This window comes from Juglans microcarpa x Juglans regia, chromosome 7D, assembly GCF_004785595.1.
Source record: "Juglans microcarpa x Juglans regia isolate MS1-56 chromosome 7D, Jm3101_v1.0, whole genome shotgun sequence".
Lineage (NCBI taxonomy): Eukaryota > Viridiplantae > Streptophyta > Magnoliopsida > Fagales > Juglandaceae > Juglans > Juglans microcarpa x Juglans regia.
In genome coordinates this window covers 25,132,882-25,158,340 of record NC_054606.1, presented here as the reverse complement: position 1 = coordinate 25,158,340, position 25,459 = coordinate 25,132,882, and the positions used below count along the sequence as shown (strand labels likewise).

Sequence of the window (25,459 nt, the reverse complement as noted above, 5' to 3'; positions counted from 1 at the left end):
TTAAATGGCATCCAATTCACAAATATTTCAAACATGGTACATGGTCACTTCCTGATTATTCAGCAGTGCCCAGGAAATTATTGTATTGATTGAACAACATTGTAACAATTTTCAACATAATCACTATCTATATAAACAAAATCATCTCTAAGTTTGAATAGGTAACGAGAACTGAAACATCTTTAAATGTGGCTCAAAACTACCAAAATCAATTAAGAATCATATAGTAATTTGCATGCACTAACAAATGACAAAATGTCAAACTTACATTTTAAAAAAATCAGAAAACCAAACCGGACCTGACCGGAAACTGGTAAAACCGGAAGTACCGGTTTAGGACTGTAACCGGTGCGTAATCAGTTTTGAAAAATGCAAAATCGGTACATACCGGTTCGGTCCTAAGTTTGTCCAAAACCGGACCGAACCGGACCAGTTACACCCCTACTCCTCTATTAGACTTTAAATAAAAAATAGTTAAAAACAAAAACCAAAACAAACAAGGAAGGAAGTGAGGGGGAGGAGCCAAAGCTCTCACCCCTCAAGCTGTTTCGGAATGGAGAAGTTTTTTTTTTAGAGAAAAGTTAGAGGTTCTCTCTCTAGGGATTGTTGAGATCAGCTAAAACATCTCTATTTTATAAATGTTCCCTTGAGGGCTAGCATTCCCATATGTAGTGGCTAATGGCTTAGATCTCTCGATTTGGTTTTACTGTATTTATGTTCATGTTGAGCTGCAGAATTTGCTCAAATATATGGCACGATGTTCTTACTATTTCCCCTTGCCTTCATGACATCTGTCTGGTATCTCTTAAAGGACGAGAGAAATAAACCTTGATCATATACATAATTTGGGAAACTTAATGTGCATCCATACTATAGCATAATTTGGTTGGAAAATTTAATTCTGGACGTAGCTTAAACTGTTCAAAGAATTGCTATAAGATATTATTCATTAGTTTTGTAGTCGAAAGAATTTTTGTTTTGGATTGTATAATATACTTTGTAGTCAAATAATAATAGATCTCAAATGCTTTAGGCCCTTCAGCTTTCGTTTCATCATTGATGCAGTCTTAATGCTTGTTCAGTTAGAGTGGCAATATATTTTTCAATTTTGATCATCTCATGTATTTTGACAGTCAAATATATATGATCATGACCTGTTTTCAAACATATTCTGGCAGTCAAATAGATACATAATTTTAAATAAAAGAGGAGAAAAAAAAAAGAAAAAAAAGATGATGATCTTACTGCTATTTAATGCACCTTAAATAGATGGTCTTATATATATATATATATATATATATATATATATATATATAATCTTTATATATAACAACCATAGCCAATGTTAAGCAAGAGCTGGTGCAATCTTTAAAAGGTAAAATGGACTGTCAAACTTATAATTAGCAGATAAGAAGCAAATAAATGACAGCAACTCAAACAATAATATTATCTATTTAGTGCACCTTCATCTATTTAAGGTGCATTAAATAATAAGTTTGACAGTCCATTTTGCCTTTTAAAGATTGCACCAGCTCTTGCTTAACATTGTTTATGGTTGTTATATATAAAGATATATGCTCATAAAACCATCTCAGTATGTGCTTTGAAATAACATGGAGTTTTTAAGCTTTAAGATATATGCTCATAAAACTGATGTGATGATTTTGTGATGATGGTTCTTATCTGAATTCCATTGTTTGAAGTGCTGATCAAGTTATTCTGTTTTCTTTGTGTCTGTGGTGGGAATGACAGGAATGCCTAGCCAAGTGCAAGGACAAGGAAGAATTGAGGTAGTTGGCATGTTCGGTGTTCCCATGTGTTCCACCTCAAGTGTGTAGATCAATAGCTCCACAACCTCCAAATTATCTTGTTGTCCTCTTTGTAAATTGTACTAGGACTCGGATTGGTCCTGCTTTGTATAAAATTAATATTTTCATGGAACTCTTAATTCAAGAAAAAAAAAATTAATAGAACAAAAAAAATTAAAAAATATATTATTAAATTTATAATATTTTATTATTATTTTAACTAATAGATGGATAATTCAATATAAAAATAAATTTTGAGTGAAATAACTGAATATAAAATTAGGTACATTTAGAAAATTCAATACTAAAGCTCTTACATATGGCACATGCTCATATTCCCAACATATATATTCCACATGGCCCATATGGCACATTGGGGCTAATTCTATGTCAGTCTGATGATAGGTCATATCATGATTTATAATAATGTAGTCGTCTTCCTACGTATCGCGTGGATCGGACTGCCCCGTCATTCTCTTTGTATATATATATAACTGCCTAGCTGGAAGTTTTTATTTTTTTCCTATTATTGAATATATTATCTTATCAAGAAATAATATAATATATGAAACAATATTGCAAGAAGAGCCGGGTCCAAGCGTTCATCGATCACGAGATTTATCGCATCTTTTTTTCGTGTCTTTTCTAATCATTATGGTTTTGCATTATTTGAAAAGCTAGCTCAGGGGAATGGATCTTATCTACATTTATTTTTCACCGACGAAATCTGGGTTGTTGTTTGATATCCTTGGGGACGGGAAAAAGATTATTAACCTTCAAGTGATCTTGAGGCTGTGAAGGGTCAAATTTAGACAACTTGTTTGCAGTTTTTCTGATCATGTAAGAGACGTTAATGTCCATGCATGCTTCTGTCAAGCTTGGCCTGATCTGGTCCAAATATATGGTTTTTTATCTGAGATCTTATAACGTCTAGCTAGCTACTACGTTTTAATGTAATATCGATGTTACTCTTTTTAAATAAAATAATTTTAATTTTGGATGACAATTCGAAGGGTAAAAATATAATATTATAAAATTAAGACAACTTGAAATAATTAGGTAATCGAGTCATAAGATATATACTTTGGTATATATATTCTTTTATGCCGTACGTGGACCATATTAAGATAATCCCAAAATATCATCATTTTAATTTCATTCTTTCTTCTAATTCTTTCTAAATTAATAAGATTTCATGAGCTTAATCTCAGTCGATGTGACCTGTCATGTGTCCCATATTATGAATTTTTAGTTTTGTCGTATCATTGAACATAATGTACAACATTTACGTTGAGATAAGATATCTTAGATATGGCACATGGCTCATATTCTGATCCATATATATTCCATAATAATTAATTCCAAAATCTTGTTTTTCTGATGAAAAGGGACATTAATGTCCATTCATGCATGCATGCTTCTGTCAAGTTTGCTGGCCTGATTAGGTCCAAAAATCATATGGTCATTGAATTTAATTAGAGTGAGCTTCAAGATTATATAATAGTTGGATGGAACTATCAGACTTTAAAAAAAATAAATAAATAAATAAAGGGGACGGCATTTTCAAGGCAGAGAAAAATTTTAAATAAATAAATCCCGATTAACATAAAATCAACATCAAACAAATTAGGTATTAAAGCCTAATGCTAGGCAAACCAAGAAAATTCAACCCAAACAACCCTCGTATACGTAGGGACAAATCATCGAAACCCACGTATACACAAATTTTCTCCTCTTAGCCCAACCTTGCTAGAAAATCTGCAAATTACCTTCTTTAAAGGGTAACCATCACTATCACAGACAGGATAGCTACTAGCTAGGTTCAAAATTTCTATTTTTTTCCTTATAATTCAAAGCATTTTGAATAGTGCCTTAGGAAGACAACTGTACGTAATGGATTGTATCTTTGGCTGAAAAATTGGTCACGGTTTTTTTGGATCAGTTGTGCTATGATTGATGGATGTATGCTGTTCAGGGCACTGCATTTATTTCTCATGTCTTTGTGCGGCTGCACTGGCTGGCATGGGACCAATGGCTGTTGTATCTCACTGGACCTGTCTTTTGAACTGACATATATTTTCAGGCTCATTACTGGTTTGGCGGGCCGAATGACTTTGCTTTTTCCCATGCAATAATTAATATTTTTTTTTAAAAAAAAAAGAAGATAATTTACGTGATCAAAACTAAAAAAACTTCAAAAAAGCATGTGATATATATTATATATTAATTAGTAATAAATAGTTGTAGTATAATTATTGTTTTACACTGCAATATTCCCATAAAAATGACATGAGTGCAATCGTATGTATCATTCATATATTAGTACTCCCAGGAAAATACAGAGCTGTATATGACTATTGATTAATTACTGATTGTTATAAACTGTATTCTTCTTCCGATTTTTATTTACCCTTTTTATATCTTCTAAAGTTTCGAACATACGATAACTCCAAAAGACGCTCCAAATTTAATTGGCTCCTTTATCTGAGAGCCTTATCCCTGATCATCTTATCACCAATATAATGTAGCTGGCCTACTTGTAGTCTTGTATTGATCAAGTACAAGCTGTTTCTTGGCAAAATTACTCGTATAATTATCATCACATCAAGATAAGAATTCGTTACATGATGAAAATACTCGTCATGTAACCATCTATAGCTAGCTGGTTATCAATATTCGTTACTTTATTTATTTATTTATTTATTTTATAATACTTCAATCTTTTCAATCAATTCATTAATTCTTAATTTTTTTTTAAAGATTGATGTACTGTTATTTCGCTAACCCAATACCAATGAGCTAGGGTAATGGCCAATGGGAACCGCTTCAATTACTTGTGTGGTAACTTCGATCCTGGGTTAGGCTGGCAAGCATCTTTGAAGTCTAAAAGCTGGTTATGAGAGTGAGATGAGAATTTTATAAATAATAATAATATAGTTTGTGAATAGTAGTGAAAGAATTTGGTTAAAGTTATTTTTGGGTTTCGGAAAAGGAAAGAGAAAAAATTGAATAAAAAATATTATAAAATTAAAATATTGTTAGAATATAGTTTTATAATATTAATTTTATTTCGAGATTTGAAAAAATTAAATTACTTTTTATTTTTTATTTAAAAGTTTAAAAAAGTTATAATAATTAATTTAAAAAAATTGTAATGATTAGTTTTAAAATTATATATATAAATTATGTTTATAAATGAAATCTGAAATGAAAATTTTGAAACGAGATTTATTTCCAAACCAAGCATGGTTTGCGCGCGGACGGGCAGGCCTATCGATCCATGTTCAATGGCGTGTAAGCTATTGCACAGTACGTACTTGCACTCACCCAATGTACAGTACTGATTTACCTCCTCCATATCACTGATCTGTCATTATCAAATGGCTTCGAGTATTCCATGCATGCATAATTTGCCTTTTTCTTATGATTGATCTGGTCACCATCAAAGGACTTGGAATATTGCATGCATGCATGCACGCGTACTAAAAGACACTTTATATAAAATATATATATACTAAATTGAGATATAAACAAAATATCATTTTCTCTTCCATTTAAAACAAGATTTCATGATGACATTCCGAGATCACCATATACGTGGCCTATTTGTTACATTCATTTTGCAATATGGGAAAATAATTTATTTTGAGAAGTGCTATACGACATCTATTGTAGTGGTGCACACAATGCATACACTACGTGGATGCCTCTCATCCAATTATTTTTTTTTTCTTCCTTTGGCTTCTCTCTCTCATCTCTCTCACCAGCGTCTCTCTCCCGTCTCTCTCTCATCAACTCTCTCTCATCATCTTCACTCTCTCTCTCATCTCCACTCTCTCTGTCTCTCGTCTTACTCTCTCTCTCATCTCCACTCTCTCATCCCTGCTCTCGGTCTCTCTCTTTCTCTCGTCTCGCTCTCTCTCTCATCTCTGCTCTCTCTCTCTCTCTCGTCTCGCTCTCTCTCTCATCTCTCGTCTCGCTCTCTCTCATCTCTGCTCTCTCTCTCTCTCTCGTCTCGCTCTCTCTCATCTCTGCTCTCTCTCTCATCTCTCGTCTCGCTCTCTCTCATCTCTGCTCTCTCTCTCTCATCTCTACTCTCGCTCTCTCTCTCTCGTCTCGCTCTCGCTCTCATCTCTGCTCTCGCTCTCTCTCTCTCTCTCTCGTCTCGCTCTCGCTCTCATCTCTTGTCTCGCTCTCTCTCATCTCTGCTCTCGCTCTCTCTCTCTCTCTCGTCTCGCTCTCTCTCTCATCTCTCGCTCGTTCTCTCTCTCATCTCCACTCTCTCTCTCTCTCTCATCTCTGCTGTCACTCTCTCTCTCTCGTTCTCTCTCTCATCTCTGCTCTCTCACTCATTTTCTCTCTCAAACATATGGTGTATATTTTGACACCTAATGTGTGCAAAATTGGCTTCAATAAACAGTGGCTTCTATATATAATATTTCATTTATTTTTGAATTAATCGTTGTGGTACTGGACTACTGCGCACACCATGTGGAACACGTTGATCGACTAATTACGTCCAGTCAACAATTGCCAGGCCAGCCGGGACCGATTCACAGTAGTTTATTGGTATTATCTAATGATCTACACGTGCCTAGAAAGAAAGAAAAGACAAATATATCTGGACGTATTTTCCCTTTATAAAATCTAGGTTTAGGTTTACATGATATATACACATATAATATATATATATAGGTATTTATATTAATATAATTACATCTTTCGATCGAGTAGCGATGAATATCATTATATCAGCTTTCGATCGGAAGAGAAGGAAAGCCAGCTCAGGCCAAAACACGTTTTCTTTTTTCCTTTTTCCTAAAGAATTTGTTTAGAGGATAAGTTTATATGACTTTTTATTAACTGCAAGCATGCTGATGATCAGCCATACATGATATACACATTAATTATACTTGAAAAGTCTAAAATTTCCAAGGGAATCGATTAGGCGCTATCTAGCTGGACCATTTATTTGAACATATATATATATATATATATATATATATATATATATATATGCTGAAGCTAGGAAATTATACATAGACGGTCCATGCATTACATGATTCAGAATCCCCACATGATACGCTACAGTCTATAACGACAGCGAAAACACAGGTGTCTCGAGTGGCTAAAAATAATTAGAACCACTTTCCTGCATTTAGGCAGCCAAAAAAACAAACACAACATGCACCACTTACGATAATTCCAAATTGAGAGTCCCTCCACTGACCACATCAGTGTCGACCCTGATTCGAGAGCCTTCGAAAGCCTAATTATCTCTTGTATATTAAATTAGAACTATCAATTTGAATCTATAAATAGACACACATATATATATATATATGTATGTATGTATAATAAACAAATTTTTCCACACATTAAAATATATCCTTGTCCAATCATCTCTTATAATGAGGCGTCATACATTTATAAAATTAGAGGTGTCACTATATAACACAAACCATGAATTCGACACGATTATAATACAAAAGATAAACAAGTTTAGATTTGATATAAATTGGTTTGGGTCAAAATAGGTTAACCGGATAAGACATGACTAATAAATGGATAAATTTCAGGTCAACCCGGAAACACACGATCAACCAATATACCACGAATAAGTTCTATTTTAAAAATTTATAAATCTTTAGCCTTATATGTATTTTATTGTTATTGGAAATATGTGATATTAATATTAATATTTGACTCCGTTATACCTTGATCTATTAAAATCTTTTTGTTGATATTTAATTTTATTTTTTTTAAATATTAGTTTTCTTATATATTACTAGATTAGATTTTGATAATAAAATATTTTATCATCTATTCAATTGTAATTGTCAATTATTTATATAGTTATCATTGTATTATATATGAAATTATATTAATTGAATTAAAAAAAATAAATGTACAAGTCATCAGCTCAACCCATGGATTTATATGAAATAGATTAAATAGGTTGAAGTGGGTTAAACGAGTTGAAACGGGTTTAATGGATCATGTCCAGGTTAACTTAATAAAAGTTAATTACTAAATAGTTTAAGCGGACCGGTTGTATCGTATCATGTCACCCATTAATTAAATGGGATGGATTTGGGTTTTAGGGTTTAACCCATTTAAAAAATAGATAAGGTTTTGGTTGACCCATATAATTTAATATCCATAACTTGACACAATATGAACAATTACAATTGCTAACCCTATATAAAATAACAATACCGAACAACAAAATTATCTTGGAATAATTATTCTGTTGCTAAAATTATTTCCAACGTAAAATAAAGAAAGCTCTCTGGACCTGATAATATATATTTCCAAGTTAGAACAAATACAACAAAAACCGCATAGGTCTGTTGATCAGGGAGCCTCAATTATTCCCAAAATAATTTCGTACTTACTACTCCTGTCGAATGAGCACGAATTTCGCTCGAGCTGTGCTATAAAGGTATATTTAATAATGTTTAATATAGAGTAATGTGAGGATATTTTTCACATTCTGCACCCAAATATATTTAACTCACATTTTTCATAGGGTGGGGATATTTTTTTATAGAGTGGGATGTGGGGTGATGAATAGTGATGAAGAATAATTTTTCTAAATTAAATTCCCGGCCCTTAATTTAGTTCTTTAATTTATTTATATACTTTTCATAATTTATTGTGAACAATTTTCAAAATATATTTATCAATATACAGAAATTCAGTGAGAGTTTAACAAAACATATATCTAGCAGCTTTCTAATTTCTATCAGTATATTTATTAATATATATATATATATATATATATATATATACCTAGTCAGTATAATATAGTAATAAAAGATCATAAATCCTTGAGGAGAAGGGTTTTTACCATTTAACAAGATATTTTCAGCGTTAATATAAGAACAAGAAAATTAATCTAACTGCAAGGAACTCAAATAAAAATAGAAAAAACTCATGTACGTATAAAAAGAGAGTAATAAATTACAACAAATTGTAGAAAATCGAAAGATCATAATTAATCAAAGGAGGATATTTCAAAATTATACATTATATTTTTTTATTTAAAAATACATATTAAGGCTGAGAGTTTATTTTAATTTTTTGTACAATTTTAATAAGAAAGCTTGTACATATATATACATTAAATATATATATAATTAATCTACTCATTAGCTACTATTCACTACCCCACCCTATATTCTATGAAAAAAAAACTATAAAATGTGGGATGTGAGGGTAAATAGTAACTGATGTGTAGCAAAATATATATATATATAGAATAATGCTACTGCGACCGACATTTCTAATCGAGAAGCTGACTGACAAGTGCAAATGCACTTTTTTATTGTTATATATTTTAAAAACTTTTAAACAAATAAAAAAATATCAATTCACTAATAATACTTCTTTAACCATTAAGTTAAAAAAATAAAAATTAAAAAATTACAATCGATCAATTTTGTCGGTCAATTTCATCAGTCTAAGTAACTTTTTCTATAATTTAAAAAAAATCTAATCAACTAATATAATCATGTAATTTAATTAAAAATAAATTTAATTTTATAAAACTTGATCTTCTTTTATTTTTTAGCCAATTTTTATAAAATTAAATTCATTTTGAATTAAATTACATGATTATGTTGGTTGATTAGATTTATTTTTTAAAAAATTATACAAAAAGTTAATGTTCTAAAATTTTTAATCTTGATTCAAATAGCAAGAATATATATATATATATATAGCTATAATAAAACAGTATTAATAAAAAGAGATGTATATCATTACCCGTTACAGGACCTGTCTTTTGAACTGACATATATTTGGCGGGCCAAATGACTTTGATTTTTTTCATGCAATAATTAATATTTTTTTTAAAAAAAATAGAAGATAATTTACGTGATCAAAATTAAAAACTTCAACAAAGCATGTGATATATATTATATATTAATTAGTAGTACATAGTTGTAGCTAGTTACATTATTATTGTTTTACAAGTTTAAAGCATATTTTTGGATACATAAAATAATAAAAATGTTTTATTATATATGAGTATTACTAATCATCCGCATCACTTATTATATTTATTTTTATTTTTATTATTTTATTCTTTCAAATTAATTTCTCATCATCTATATACCATATATTTAGTAAAAAAAATTGAAAATTACTATGATATATGTTTTGAGGATGATAGGTATACTTTTTTATTATATATAGTAGCAAGACCAATAGGTTTAACTATGTCAATTTTTACGGCTTCAATTTTCAAGCAGCAAAATAAGATTTAGATCTGATTTTTTTATTTTATTTTATATTACTTAATTATTATATTTTTTTAAAACTTCTAAATAAAACAGGTCCTGCGCTCACACAATCATGTCCAGCACTACTAATTTACCTTTTTCTTTATTTATATATATTGATCTATCATCATCGAATGGCCGCTGGCTTCGAATATTACATGCATGCATAATTTGCCTTTTTCTTAGAGAAGCTCAGAAGTGCTAGCATTTTTTTTTTTTTTGTCATTATTTTTGTATTCTTTTAAATATTTTTACAATATTATTAAAAAATATTTTCTTACTCGTTAAGTAAATATAATATATATCGGCATCTAACTGGACACAAGTTTCGGTGAGAGTAACTTTTTCCATTGATCATGGACTTCGAATTTTAGAAATGTTCCAATGCCGTACGTCAAATCTGATGCTACAGTGTATATATAATTCAAAATATCATTTTCTCTTCCGTTTAAAACAAAATTTCACGATGAGTTTTCCAGATCACCATACGTGACCTAATGCTACGTTCGATAAGGTTCTGTTTGGATTCAGAAAGTGTTTTATCTCACCGTTACAAATTTTCTAAATTTTCATATAAAATAAAACACGTTGGGACTAATATCTAGTCAATAGTTACCCAATGAGGATTGATGCACATTAGTTAATGAGTTTTGCAATAAATCAAAAACTGTTCACACCACACACTCCACACATGACGTATAATTTTTTTTTTTATATAGGATGTGGGGATATTTTTTATAGATCAGTGTGTGGTGTGGGGTGGTGAATAGTATCTAATGAAAATAATTTTTCTTAATTAATTGGCATTATCTAATGATCTACACACGTCCAAAGAAACAAAAGGCAAATGTATATGGACGTGTTTTCCCTTTATAAAACCTTGGTCTAGGTGTGTGTATATATATATATATATATATATATATATATCTTGTATATTAAATTGGAACTGTCAATTTGAATATATATACATATATAAACATATATAGTTAATTTTCGAAACATTAAAATATATCCTTGTCCAATCATCTATTATAAAGGGCATACATTTATAAAATTATGGATGACAATATATGACACAATCTATAAACTTGACACAATCACGATACCAAATAAACATGTATAGGTTTGATATAAACTAGTTTGGATCAAAATAGGTACTTGACCCGATAAGATCACATGATTTAGGATTAAATTTCGGACCTTGATTGCACAACTTAAAAGTTCGTGATGATTCCACTGATCACTTCCATCTAGAGATAGTTATTGGCCTCATGTCAAAAAAGAAAAACAATAAAAAAACCGAGACAAAATTAGCTGATGGGCTCACATGAGTTCAATGCTATATTAATATTAATGATGTACATGTAAAGTACGGAGTAAAAGTCATTCCTATATTAGTGATGATCTTACTTATTATATATCCGGCCAACGTGTTCGGTACTGTATACAAATAGATAATACATGATTTAGTCTCTTTGTTTTTGCAAATGAAATGAGATGAATTAAGATTAAAGTTCAAAATTAAATAAAATATTGTTAGAATATATATTTTTAATATTACTTCTGTTTTGAAATTTGAAAAAATTGAATTTTTCATTTAATTTTGTATGAAAATTTGAGAAAATGATAATGCTTAGATTAGATGAGATGAGTTAAGATGAATTGTGAAAACAAACTAGGAAAAAACCCAATTGGCTTGCCTCTTCTCCTCTATAAAAAGCCGAGTTAGTGACACTCACAATCACACCAAAACCCATTATGGCGATGAAAGGGTACATACTCATAGGCCTTCTTGTTCTTGTTTCCTCTTTCGCCAACACCATCAATGCTGATGCTATCACTTCCAGTTACGGCATTTCTACACTCAACAGGACCAGTTTTCCCGAAGGTTTCACTTTTGGTGCAGGATCATCTGACTATCAGGTAAGCCCCAGGTTTTCTACGTACATGTTTATATCTTACATATTTTGAGTTTTAATCCGTTCACAAAATAAGTTATGCATATACGTGCATGCCCCAATAAATGTTTGAATTCCAGTATGAAGGTGCAACGCCGTTGGAAGATGGCAAAGGAGAAAGTATGTGGGATTATTACAGCCACAAATACCCAGGTCTCTGATCTCTCTCTCTCTCTCTCTCTCTCTATATATATATATATATATATATATATTACGCACGAAGCGTTGATTGTTTTAGAGAATATAAGATAACTAAGTTTATCTATATCTCTGGTCTCAAAAATGAGAAAATTATTATTTCAGATGACATGAAGACGAAAAACTAAGAACGTACTGCTATTTCCAGAAGAAAAAAAACAATTTGACATTTTGGGGAGTTTTGAATACAAAAAACATTTTAATTCATCTCATCTCATCTAATCTAATTATTATAACTTTTCTAGATTTTCATACAAAATATAATAAACAATTCAACTTTTTCAAATCTCAAAACAATAATAATATTAAAAAAATATTTTAACTATATTTGATTCTTTTTTTAAATTCCATCTCAATTTCTTTCATCTCAACTCACTATCCAAACCTCTGATTAATCTCCGAAGTGAAATACTAAGGCTATAATCAGAACACAAACTTACATCAACCCATTTATAGGACTCACTATTTTTTCAAATTCCTATAAAAAAATTAAACTTATCTTTACCTACTGCATACATTCAAACACATATCTCAATCTATTTATATTCAAACACGTTTTAATGAGACCCATAAAATACTAATATGCACAAATCAACTTAGATCATGTCAACTGAAATCACCTTAGCATCCAAATATATAATATATGACCCATTAATCATTAAAAATATTTTCGAACAAACTTTGTGGTTAGGCTTCTGCTTTAGTCTTAAATAATATTATTAATTGGATTTGTTTGAAACTGTAGAGAAAATACTGGATGGCAGTAATGGAGATGTAGCTAATGATCAATATCATCGCTTCAAGGTACGCGTATCCTTTTCTTTATAACCCGTTTTGTGGATAAATAAGAGTAAAAGGTATATACCACATAATAAAAAAATTAAATGATCAGGTAGCATTTTCGTTCCGCTTCCATTCTATTATGATGAGCTAGCTTTGTGATCAAGTCCTAAAACTAAAAATAAATAATTATTATTTTAAAGAATGTTATCTGAGAAATTGTTAAAAAAAAAAAAAAAAAAAGGAAAATGCTTTTTTTCTAACTTTTTTATGCTCAAAAAATAATTATAAAAGATTAATTGTCTTTTTGGAAATTTTAGGAGGACTTTGTGCTTCTGAAGGATATGAATGCAGATGCATACAGATTCTCAATCGCATGGTCCAGACTGATACCAAGTAATTAATTACATGCTTTTCTGCATCAATGATATATCTCTAGCAATTAATTTCCGATGCCTATATATATTCATTGTCTATTTTTTAAAAGCTTTCGATATGATATATAATCATAAGTCATAAGTACTATTCGTTTGTGTTCAATTTTCAGCCGGAAAGATTAGTGATGGTGTGAACCAGAAAGGAATCGACCACTACAACCAGGTCATCGATGAACTCGTAGCCAAAGGTCACGGGCGTCTACATTAATCTATCATCATATACTAATAAGGAGGTGGTCATGTCCACCTATAAGTAATTCACTGATCATGTATTAATGGTACTTAGAATTATTGAAATGCAGGTCTTACGCCCTATGTGACACTCTTCCACTGGCACATCCCAATGGCCTTAGATGATGAGTATGGCGGTTTCTTAAATCAAAGCATTGTGTAAGTGATGACTAAGTCACGACCGTATCACCAACATTCCATATATAGAAATGGCTAATTCTAATATATCCATGCATGGGTACGTAATTTTTAGGGAAGACTTCAAGGACTTCGCAGAGCTTTGCTTCAAGGAGTTTGGTGATAGGGTAAAGCATTGGACCACCGTCAACGAGCCTCATATGTTCTCCAATGGTGGATATGCAGCAGGGGTTTTAGCACCTTTTAGATGTTCGAGCTGGCAAAATTTGAATTGCACCGGTGGGGATTCAGCGACGGAGCCATATACCGTCACCCACAATCTGCTTCTTGCTCATTCAGCTGCCGCAAACTTGTATAAGACCAAATATCAGGTTCCAATACTATTTTATATTTACCAAAGTTGAAGTTTACACCAACAAAATATCATATATAATATATATATGTATGCCTTTGTCGTACGGACGTTGTGTTGACTTAAACTAGATCAATAGACATGGCTTGATTAACCAAATCACGTTCACTATGTTCAGGCAGAGCAAAAAGGTGTTATAGGGATAACACTTGATTGCGATTGGGTGGTGCCATATTCTCAATCGGAGAAAGACCGTGCTGCCGCGTTACGTGACGTTGATTTTAGGTTCGGATGGTATGTATTTCTTTAATTAGTTTTTTTCCATGTTCACACCTGTTTTAGTTTTTAAATTATAGGACGATTACATCGCAATTCATATCCTGATCTCAATTTGTGGATGGTTTTATATTTCGTTGCAGGTACATGGAACCCCTAACAAAGGGTCGCTATCCCCTCAGCATGCGTACGCTTGTTGGTGAAAAGCGATTACCCAGATTCAGCGTAAATGAATCGAAGCTGTTGATCGGATCATACGACTTTATCGGATTAAACTACTATACTACCAATTATGTTGCTGATGCAACTGAAAATAACTCTCTGAACAATAGCTACTTGACAGATCCTCGTGTTAATAAAACAGGTTCGCGCGACGGGGTCCTCATTGGTCCACAGGTATATGAATTATAAGTAAATTAATATAAATTTTTCATTGTATAAGATTCCGAATGGATGATATTGGATCTTACAAACGTTGTCATCTGTACCAACAGTACATGATGGCAAACGAAAACAGTCTTGGGCAAATTTTTATGTAGTGATCAGTTATTTTCTATAAATCTCAGGCTGGTTCAAGTTGGCTCTATGTCTATCCTGAAGGAATTTACGGTCTTCTTGTCTACACAAAAACCAAGTACGGTGATCCAGAAATTTACATCACTGAGAATGGTAATTTTCTCAACCTTTTTCAATTATTGTTGCATAAAGTCGATGGTGAATTCTTGTATGTCCCATTTTATCTAATTAAGCTAAACTGTAATCTTTTATTAGGAACCGATGAGCTCAATAATGCCTCAATTCCTCTTGAGGAAGCTCTTATGGACACCCACAGAATTGATTATCATTATAAGCACCTTGAGCAGGTTCATAAGGCTATTGGGTAAGTGCTTAATTCATACAACTCTGTCTCTCTCTCTCTCTCTCTCTCTCTCTCTCTCTCTCTCTCTCTCTCTCTCTCTCTATGTATCATCTATGACCTTTAATTCATTTTTTTTTTCCTTGGAATAGGGAGGGCGTGAAAGTTAAGGGATACTTTGCTTGGACATTCTTGGACGACTATGAATGGTTTTCTGGTTATACGATTCGATTTGGCATCCACTTTATCGACTATGAGAACGGATTGAAAAGATATCCTAAACTTTCAGCACAATGGTTCAAGAATTTCCTCAACAAATAGAAATGAAGATTTTCGCACTACGAACTGCCTATCAAACTGGGTGGTCTCAGATCAATAAATTGAGCATATAGCTCTTCTCTATGAATATTGTACTTTTTGAATTATCTAATGTTCTTTCTGTATCGGCTGAAACGCTTGCAGAATAATAAATTGCTCTACGGATGCAGGTGATCTGTGTCTTTAATTATGCGTGGGTTGTTCAAATTTTCACATTTTTAGCGTGTTGAAATTTTACAAACTAACCCAAAATTTTCACACAAAATAAAATAAATAATTCAACTTTTTCAAATCTCAAAACAATAATGATATTAAAAAATAATATTTTAACAATATTTTATTCAACTTTTAACTTTCAGTTAAAACCATCTCATTTCATCTTACTTTATCAATGATCGAAATGCTTTGGGCTTTTACATCGACTTCAGATCCCGACCATGCATCACCTAAAGTTTCTAATTAAAATCCTAACTACTCTGCTTATTGAATGGGTTCAAATTTTATTAATGCCTTAGCATTTCACTTGTGATATGTTGAGTTTAGATCTCAAAATATTCTTGTTTTTCTTTATTCTAATGGCTACCATAGATACATAGTAAGTCCTCGAGTGACAAATTTGAATTTTTTTTTTATTATTCATTAGATTTAAGGAATTGTAAGATATAATAATGGAGCTTTCTAGTAGGTTTGAATTAATTAGTCTAATGAATCTGATTGGAAGCCTCTTAAATATAACTTAATTCTGAGACATTCTTTCATACATTTTTTATAGTTCAATGCAATGGCAGAACCAACAATTGTGTCGAGAGGGGGCAAGCTCTATACCAGCAATTGTGTCATATTTATGTAAAGAGTAATGCTAGATACAGTTTAGAATTTGCAAGCTCTATGCACTTTTTTTGGAAAAAAAAATAGGGTCCATCGTTAAAAAATTATTTTTTCATATGGGTCATAGTTTTACCAATTTTTCACAAAGGGAGTGTACGGAGTTTGCACATCTTAAGACTGCAAACATCATCTCTATTATGTAAATTAAAAAGTGATTGAAAAATCATAAAAACATAACTACAAATATTAGAGGTGTAACCAGGCCGGTTTGGTTCGGTTTTGAACAAAACTTGGGACCGAACGGGACCGAACCGGTATGTACCAATTTTGTATTTTTAAAAATCGATTACGCACTGGTTACCTTCTTAAACCAGTACTTCCGGTTTTACCGATTTCGATCCATTTAAGTTCAGTTTTCCGGTTTTAATAAAGAGACAATTTGTCATAAAAAAAATTTTTTTATAGAAAAGAAAAACTGCAATAAAAAAAAAAAATCTGTTTTATTAAAAATCTGCTTTAAAAAAACTGTTTATAAAAATCTGCTTTATAGAAAAATCTGTATGTAAATGCTATAAAAAATCTGCTTTATAGAAAATGAAATAGAAAAACTCTGCTTAATAGAAAATGAAATAAAATTAAATTAAAAAAAAAATCTGCTATAAATGCTATGAAAACTGTAAAGAAAATTCTGCAATAAAAAAATACTAATAGTATACTATATCATTGATAGTGATAGTATTAGTATTACTATATCATTATTGCATATATAATTATTTAGTATAACGAATACTATAGTGATTTATATATAGACTTAAAGTATATTACTAATAGTAATATAGTATTAGACTATTAGTATTAGGCCATAAAATGTAAATTGTAATTAACATACATTATATACTAATGTATATTATTATTACTAATTTACTAATGTACTTATCAAAAGGAATATATTGAGAATTTATTAGTCCATAAAATATTATTAATACATATATTTTATATTTAAAGCATATGATCAAATAAATGTTCATATTTATTATAAATTATAATAACATTATTTTATATATAATTTATATTTATATTTTTAAATATAAAAGTATATATAATATAAAAAATATTATATAGAATATTAAAAGAATTAATTTAAGATATATAATATATGGAACCGGTCCGGTCCGATATGGTTTTAAAAAGCCTAGAACCGGAACCGGACCAGTACTGGCCGGTTTTGAAAATAAGGAGACCGGTTCCACCAATTCGTGCCGGTTCAGACCGATTTTCTGGTTTATTTGTACACCCCTAACTACAAACTATTTTTCATATAGATCATCGACTTTAAATAATGATTCTTATATTTTTACTTTGGATCCATGTTAAAAAGGCCAATATTATATAACCAAACACTTTGCGATCCATATTAATAAGTTTATTATTTCTCTTAAACTTAGTTTTAATTTTAATTTTGAAGAGGCTACATCCTTAAAAATAGATAATATATTGAAATTAAACATAGTTTTGGGACTATAAGAAAGAAACAAAGAAAAAATAAATAAAAAATAAAATAAAATAAAAATTGGAGAGAGGCATTTGATCTAGGTATATTTAATTTTAGAAAATTTTAGAGAACATAAGAAGATTGTCAATTTTTTGGAGGGTCATTTTCTATATTTGTAGAATTATGTATAAAATTTAGGAGGTATTTTATGTTTTGCCCCCATTAATTGTTAAGAAAACATCTAATGGAACTTTCCCCTCCAATCACTACCATATTGATCCTTTAGTGTTGTTCTGGTAAGAGGATTTGGCCCATAAGCCCAACGTTAACACAAATATCAGCACTCCATTCATCGATCCACTTGAAACAACAATAACAAAGCTTGCGAGTGTAGCAGCTTTTCACCAAGGCATCAACCAATAATTGGCAACCAATCCCTTTGCTCAACATCAAAATTAACTATCATGCGACCAGAAAATTGACATGCTTCATAGTGTATATACCATCCCATACTACACACACTACCAGCAGGGTAGAGGAGGTAGACTTGGATGAGGGTGAAATGGCATGGGGGGAGTATATGCGAGTTTGAGTCGCTGTAAATGATCTTGAGCCATTACTACGAGGCACAAAAATTTCCATTAATGCAGGCAAAACATCTTGGGTCTGACTCTCCTATGAAAAACTTCCAAACTTCTATTATGGATGTGGTCACCTTGGCCATGCAGCAAAGGAATGCCAGTCATGGAAATACTCTAAAGGTGATGTCTTTCCCTACGGTGCATGGCTGAAAGCCAAAGCATTGGATGGAAGATGAAGGAAAATATCCCAATACACCCACAAGCCCCCTCTACGGCTGCCTCGAAAAATGTGATGGCCATAGCGGGGGTTCCTATGCAGGGAGGAGCAGGCGATGGAAGTTGCGACAGGGTTGACTGACTTGTGTTAGGTGATCGATAGCAAGCGAGTTTTGCAGAGAACTTTGTGGGGGCGTGGACCTAGCCTCGTAGAAAAGGTGATCTCCTCGAAAACAACTGAGTGAAAGGAGAGTCTCGAGGAGGCAGAGTAGGGATTGCTCTTAAAGTTAACTCTATGACCAACGTAGCTGCTGACAGGTCTAGAGATGGGAGTAGAGAACAGTTACCTCGCAAGGATGGGCCGAATATTGAGGGGTCTGAGGAGTTACACCTCACGTCGAGTTACATTCCGATACAGGAGGAGTTTGAGGTTGATCGTGGGAATTCAACTGGGAGTATCTGTAGTCAAGGGAAACATGTGCCAGCTCTCAATAAACGATCTCTACATGACATGTTACATTCTGGGGGTGTGCTTGGAATGGATACTGACTTCCCAGGGGACACTGAGCAGCATCTATTTGGGAGTGAAAGGGTTGTGCCGTCACTAGTCTTGAGGGAGGGGACTATTGAGATCCTACTTGGGAAGTTACTCAAAGCAGCTGGACTTAGCCTCATAGAAAGAAAGGGCTCAGCAGACCATCCGTCTAGGCCCAAGTAGGGAAGGCCTTGCAAGAAATGGACTAGAGCCTGCCCTTTTTTGCTTTTAAATCCAATAGATAGCACTCTGCAGCAGTTTGAAAAAAGGGAAGAGGAAGGCCACTCTGCAGCCTTCTAAGGCTTCAAAGCGTGGGAGGTGCAGTTTGAAGGAGGATGGGTATGGTATTACAAGCAATTTATATCCAACGATGGAGGCTGCAATGCAGTCCTGCCGAGACCAATGAAAGCCATAACTTGAAACTCTTGTGGGCTTAGGAACCCACGAGGAGTTAGAGCACTTCGTGACTTGATCATGAGGGAAGATCCTCGTGTGGTGTTTTTACAAGAAACTAAGATGACTACTCTTCAGATGGAACATGTATGTGTTACAGTGAATTTTGACTGTTGTTTTGCAATGGCCTGTGAAGGAAGAAGTGGGGGTTTGGATCTACTTTGGAAGAACGAAATAAATTTATCCATTAAGAGTTTTTCCTTCAATCATATTGATGCTGAAATTCAGGATGATGAGAGGGGGATTGTTTGGAAATTGTCTAGATTGTATGGTCATCCAGAAACTGAGAAAAGAGGAGAAACTTGGAGTTTGCTCCTAGCTCTGGAGGAAAATGGGGATGTTCCTTGGCTTGTTTGTGGTGATTTCAAGCATGCAAGACATCTTCCCTTTCATCACCACAAAACACACATTCTCCCTCAGTCACAACTTGTTTTTTCCTAAGATTATGTCTAGTAGGCATGATCTCTTTGATAGCTTTCCAGGCAAATATTTTCCCCTTAGAGGGAAGTTGGATCTTCCAAATTTCTTTACATAACCTCTTCAAAATTGCAGCATTCAAAGATTCCCCACATTGCCTACAATGAGTTAAAGACCGAAACAACCTATAGCCACTCTTTACAGTATAGTCACCATGTGTTTCTTGAGTCCAATAAAGGAGGTCTGGCCCTCCATGACTTAACACAATATTCAGAATTTTTGAGGCCACACTAGGTGAAAACATAGTATTAATCTTGCCTACATCCCACAAATGATGAGTAGCATCCAATAAAGAGTCCACAGTGGCATCTTCCTCATGAGCCATAGCCCCACCTTCACTCTGTATAGTTGGCAATTTAGGCATCCCAGGTACCCAATAATCTTTCCAAATCCTTACTCTATGACCAGTACCAATCCTCCACTAACAGCCAGTTGCCATCTTGTGTATAGTGCTCCAGATACCTCTCCACACAAAAGAAGGGTTGGACCTCATTTTAGCCTGCTTAGTCTCACACATCTTAGACCAGCTCATCCAGTGAATTTTGTTCTCATCGTTCCTCTGGCCCCACCAGAATTTAGCTATCAACTGTTCAAGCTCAGTGCACAAGGTGGAAGGTAATTTGAAGTAGCTCATGGAATAGGTAGGGATGGATAGTGCAACAGCTTTAATCAGAATTTCTTTTCTCCCAACTGAGAGCATCTTTTCTTTCCACCCCTGCAGTTTTTTCCAGACTTTATGTTTAATATCAGAAAAAGCTTTCTATTTGGACCTCCCAGCCAAGGGTGGAAGCCCTAAATACTTTTCAAACTGCTGACTATGTTGCACCCCCAAAGCTCCAGTATCTCAGCTTGTTTAACAGTGTGCATATTACTGCTAAAAACAATACTTTTCTTTTCTTTATTGATCTTTTGGCTTGAAGCTACTTCATAACAGTCCAATAAATCTTGAATCCTCTGGTTTTCATCCACAGTAGCCTTGCAAAACAAGAGGCAATCATCAGCAAAATGTAGATGAAAAATGTTAGGAGCCCTTCTGCACACTTTTATAGCTGTGATTTCCCCTCTCCCCTCAACTCTTTTCAACAAAAAAATTAACCCTTCAGTGCATATGAGGAACAAATATGGAGATAAAGGATCCTCTTGTCTAATACCTCTAATGGGAACAATAGGTCCTTTAGGCTCTCCATTTATCAAATTTGAAAAAAAAGATAGATTTAACACACATCATCACTAAATCAATCCATTGAGCAGCAAAACCCATTTTCTCCATAACAGATGCTAGATAGGACCATTCCACTCGATCATAAGCTTTACTCATGTTCAACTTAATAGACATAAAGCCTTCCTTACCATTCAAGAGCTAGAGATGATCACATCAAGCAAATTTTTAAATCTATTTGCTAGGACTTTAGATACTAATTTATACAACACATTGCATAAACTAATAGGCCTAAACTCAGAAATCCTCTCTGGCTTATTCTTCTTAGGAATTAAAGTAATGAAAGTGTGATTGAGGAGGGAGGTAGGATACCAGTTATGAGGATTTGTACAACAGCATTTGTCACATCATTCCCCACTATGTGCCAATATTGTTGGGAAAAAATGGGGGTCATACTATCTGGTTCAAGTGACTTAGTAGGATGCATTTGGTCTAAAGTTGTCTTGACTTCTTCTCTGGAAAACTCCTTAAGTAAATCATCATTCATTTCTTTAGTAACTTTACCACTCAGGCCATCCAAAAAATCCTAGTTATTGCTTTGTTGCTCAGACTGAAATAAAGACTAAAAGTAGCTCAAGATGAGATGGTCTCTATTCTCATCATATTGCCATATCCATCCTCACCTTTCAAACCGTTGATTATGTTCTTACTCTTCCTCTGAGAAGCCTTGTGGTGGAAGAACCTTGAGTTTCTATCCCCTCCCTTAAGCCACAGAGCCTTTGCTCTTTGCTTCCAAAGGATTTCCTCCTTCTCCAACCATGACTGGAGATTGTTTCTAGCATCCAACAAAGCCTCTTTTGAGACCCTACTAGTATCCTCAAGTTGTAGTCTTTGAATGTTGGCTCGAGCTCTCCTTATGTTTAAAAGTACATGTCCAAATTTCAGTTTGTTCCATTCTTCTAACGCCCTGCTGCAACTAGTCAATCTGCCAGCTATATCAACCATGTCTCGAAATGATATCCCCACACTCCTTATCCTCAACCCACATGGCCTCAAATCTAAACAGTTTATGCCTAGCCTTGTTAGCCTTAGCATTGGGAAGTAATATAATTGGCAAGTGATCTGAATTAGCTGCAATGCCATGAACAACTCGAGCAGTAGGGAAACATTGGCAACATGATCCATACCAGGAATGATGAACTGTTTCTTGATGTTGTCCTAAGAATCCTACAGCAAAGTTCCCAAGAAACCTTTGAGTTGTTTTTTCTAATCTGTTGGAGCAGTTGGTATAGAAGAAACATGAGGATTTTCGAAAGAAGAATGTGAGTGCAGAGGCTGCATTGGAAAGTAGCTTGGCAATGCAGAGATCCTTCAAAGCATTGAAACACAACCCTATACCTGCTGGAAGGCATCACTGCAGATGCGAAGCTCCCCCTTCTAGTATTTTCAAACTAAATGTTGATGGAGCATTCTCTACTAATGGAGTTGTTGTTGGAGTTGGAGCAATCTTAAGGGACTCGAAGGTGGCTGTTCTAATGTCTGTAGCAAAGAAGGAGCATGCTGCTTTAAATGCAGTGGAGATAGAGTGTTTGGCTATTTTGCAAGGCCTCCAGCTTAGTGTCCACCTTGGTATTCAACATCTAGTGATTGAGAGTGACTCTCTGTTGGTTACCACTGAATTTGCTAAACCAGGATCTTCAAAGGCTGCAATTGGAAATATTATTAAGGAAGCAAAGGAACTGATGACTCTCTTCAACTCCTGTGCAATCCAATACGCTAATAGAAGCTACAATGCAGCAGCACATGCACTAGCCAAATTTAGTTTCAGTGTTAAGGAGATTAGTTTATGGTGGGGTTCATACCTAGATGTAATCACTAATATCCTTTGGATTGATTCTCTTGTATAAGCTTTTGATTATGATGAAATGAAGTCAAACTTCCTATCATAGAGAGAGAGAGAGAGAAAAAAAAGTACCTATCATACATATCATCTATCATACTCAGCACCTTAATAAAATAAATAGAATTTCCATACGTATTTATTATAAATACCAACACAATCATGTATTTTCTTGATGCTATCATATAGCAGCACCACTATTGAACTGAACTTGTTTAAAAGTACTACAACATCTATCGAGGTTTAATGCATCCTGGTTGGGATCAGAATAGAAGCTAAACTAGTGACTAATAGATCATGTTGGAAAGTATTGAGCCCATAATTTTCTATCCCACCAACATTGACAGAATAGACCAATCTGTTGTGTTACTCCAATTGAATATAGGTGGAGTTTATAATACAAGTTGTGTAACTGTACCACGAGTACTGAAGTAGCCTACTTAGTTCAAAATACATGTGTACTGACCATCATGTTTTTAATAAGAGTTTACCCCTTCCTGTGTATCTATATTATAAAGACAGAATACTACACTGATTCAACACAATCAAATTTATATGGCATTTCAATATAACCCAAAAAGAACTTGTTGATAAAATGGAAAAGCATTGTGACTTAAAAAGAAATTACCTATCCATCTACACTGAGAATCCCCCCAACCAATTTGGCATCTCTCTGAGATCCTTCATGAGCCAGAATTATCCTTCAGAATACCACAAAGCCCAGTTGTAACACATATTTACTACACTGCATGTGAACACGCCTTGCCACTAACAAAATACTTTAGTAATGTGGCAGACCTCAGCTAGCCATATACTTGCTCATCTCAAAAAGGCAAAATTTTCAAAGAAGTGGCTTCTCAAAGTATGTTCCTAGGCAGCTCCCTAAGTCTCTCTAGGAGACTCTCCTTGGGACTGCCTCTCGAACTGGTATGTATTCATGAATTTGTCAAACTCAAGTTGTCTCTCCATAAGTACCCTCACATGCCCACTCAACTCATCATATTTTCCTTGTAATGCTCAGCCTCCATTTTATGTCTTCCCACTACTTCAACGTATTGCTTATCGCGTTCATGCTCAATTACCCGAGTAGTCTCCGGTATTACCATCTCCTCTAATCCTCCAGCATACCCTGCTCGTGCACCTAATACCTCCCTAAACACAGATCTTGCTGCATATGTGGTCCGCTACTCTGGGTCTATATCATTGAACTTTCCAACCATGGATTTCTGCACAATCATATTAAATCAGTAACTTCATTACATGTTTCTATATATTGTTGGCATCAAATTAACTAGCTTAGATAAAATGCTGAAACAAATAAAATCCAACGTAGCCTATAGTTGTCTCACATAAATCTCTTCAGCTTCTTCTGTCACAGACTTTCCCTTCTTTTTAGACCAGCAAACATCTTTGTAGAACTCAACCAAGTTGGATATCGTGGAACGAAGCATGATCAAGCAAAAGTGTTAGCCCATATTGCATCATTAATTGATAACAGGTTATATACGAATCTGGTCCTCAAAATTATATGCTGATTATTAAAAGAAATTAAGCTTAATTTGAAATTGACAACACCTGCAGTATGGTAATCAACTGTAGGTAGCAAGAACCTTTTCCTCTAGTATATATTTGACACCCAATACCTTGAATGCGTCGCTTCCCCATCGCAAAAATGTAATTTTTATCTAATTTATTATCATTCACCAGATAAAAGATTAAATAATATATGTTATCAATGAATAATAAATCATAAATCATTAACTATATATAAAATGTATGATATTATTAATAATAAATCATACTAAAGAATAAATTCTAAGTTAGTAAGTAGTAACTATCAATATCATCAATATAATTATAGTAAAATATTTTTTTAATGAGTTAGTTACATAATACATATTAATAATTCACTTAATTTTAATTTAGTAATTTAAATAATTTTTTATTAATTTATATATGGTTATTTTATATTTTATATGGTTAATGATAATAGATTACATTAAAATTACATCTTTACAGTGAATTTTTGTTAGATTTGACTCTGCTTGTAGACGGAAGGGGGAGATTGGTAGGTTTTAAAAGTTTGAGAGTCCACTTTAATGTAGTTATTAGTTTCAGAGGTACATTGTGAATTAAGTGAAAGTTTGAGAGGACAAAGTGTAATTAACCCAAACAAAT

General features: G+C 33.2%; 1 protein-coding gene and 1 long non-coding RNA gene across 4 annotated transcripts in view; one reads left to right on the top strand and one right to left on the bottom strand.

Moving 5' to 3' along the window:
• The first annotated feature begins 11,769 nt into the window (after nt 1-11,769).
• LOC121238445 (beta-glucosidase 12-like) overlaps nt 11,770-25,459 on the top strand; it is a 38,594-nt gene continuing 24,904 nt past the window's right edge. Inside the window, exons 1-12 of one of the 3 annotated variants that reach the window (XM_041135290.1) lie at nt 11,770-12,019; nt 12,135-12,207; nt 12,998-13,056; nt 13,353-13,428; nt 13,580-13,657; nt 13,772-13,859; nt 13,954-14,209; nt 14,369-14,484; nt 14,610-14,862; nt 15,033-15,135; nt 15,238-15,346; nt 15,475-15,806. In XM_041135290.1, the coding sequence (XP_040991224.1) occupies nt 11,855-12,019; nt 12,135-12,207; nt 12,998-13,056; nt 13,353-13,428; nt 13,580-13,657; nt 13,772-13,859; nt 13,954-14,209; nt 14,369-14,484; nt 14,610-14,862; nt 15,033-15,135; nt 15,238-15,346; nt 15,475-15,643 (1,545 nt within the window). In that variant the 5' untranslated portion in view covers nt 11,770-11,854 and the 3' untranslated portion in view covers nt 15,644-15,806. Of the gene's footprint in view, nt 12,020-12,134; nt 12,208-12,997; nt 13,057-13,352; nt 13,429-13,579; nt 13,658-13,771; nt 13,860-13,953; nt 14,210-14,368; nt 14,485-14,609; nt 14,863-15,032; nt 15,347-15,474; nt 15,807-25,459 lie in introns of those variants that run through there. The other 2 variants (XM_041135289.1, XM_041135292.1) reach the window with 2 other exon arrangements.
• LOC121238449 lies at nt 18,207-24,900 on the bottom strand. Its single transcript, XR_005935129.1, has 3 exons — nt 24,631-24,900; nt 23,910-24,507; nt 18,207-18,253 (listed from the first exon to the last, which is right to left on the bottom strand). It is a non-coding gene; the product is annotated as an uncharacterized LOC121238449 (long non-coding RNA).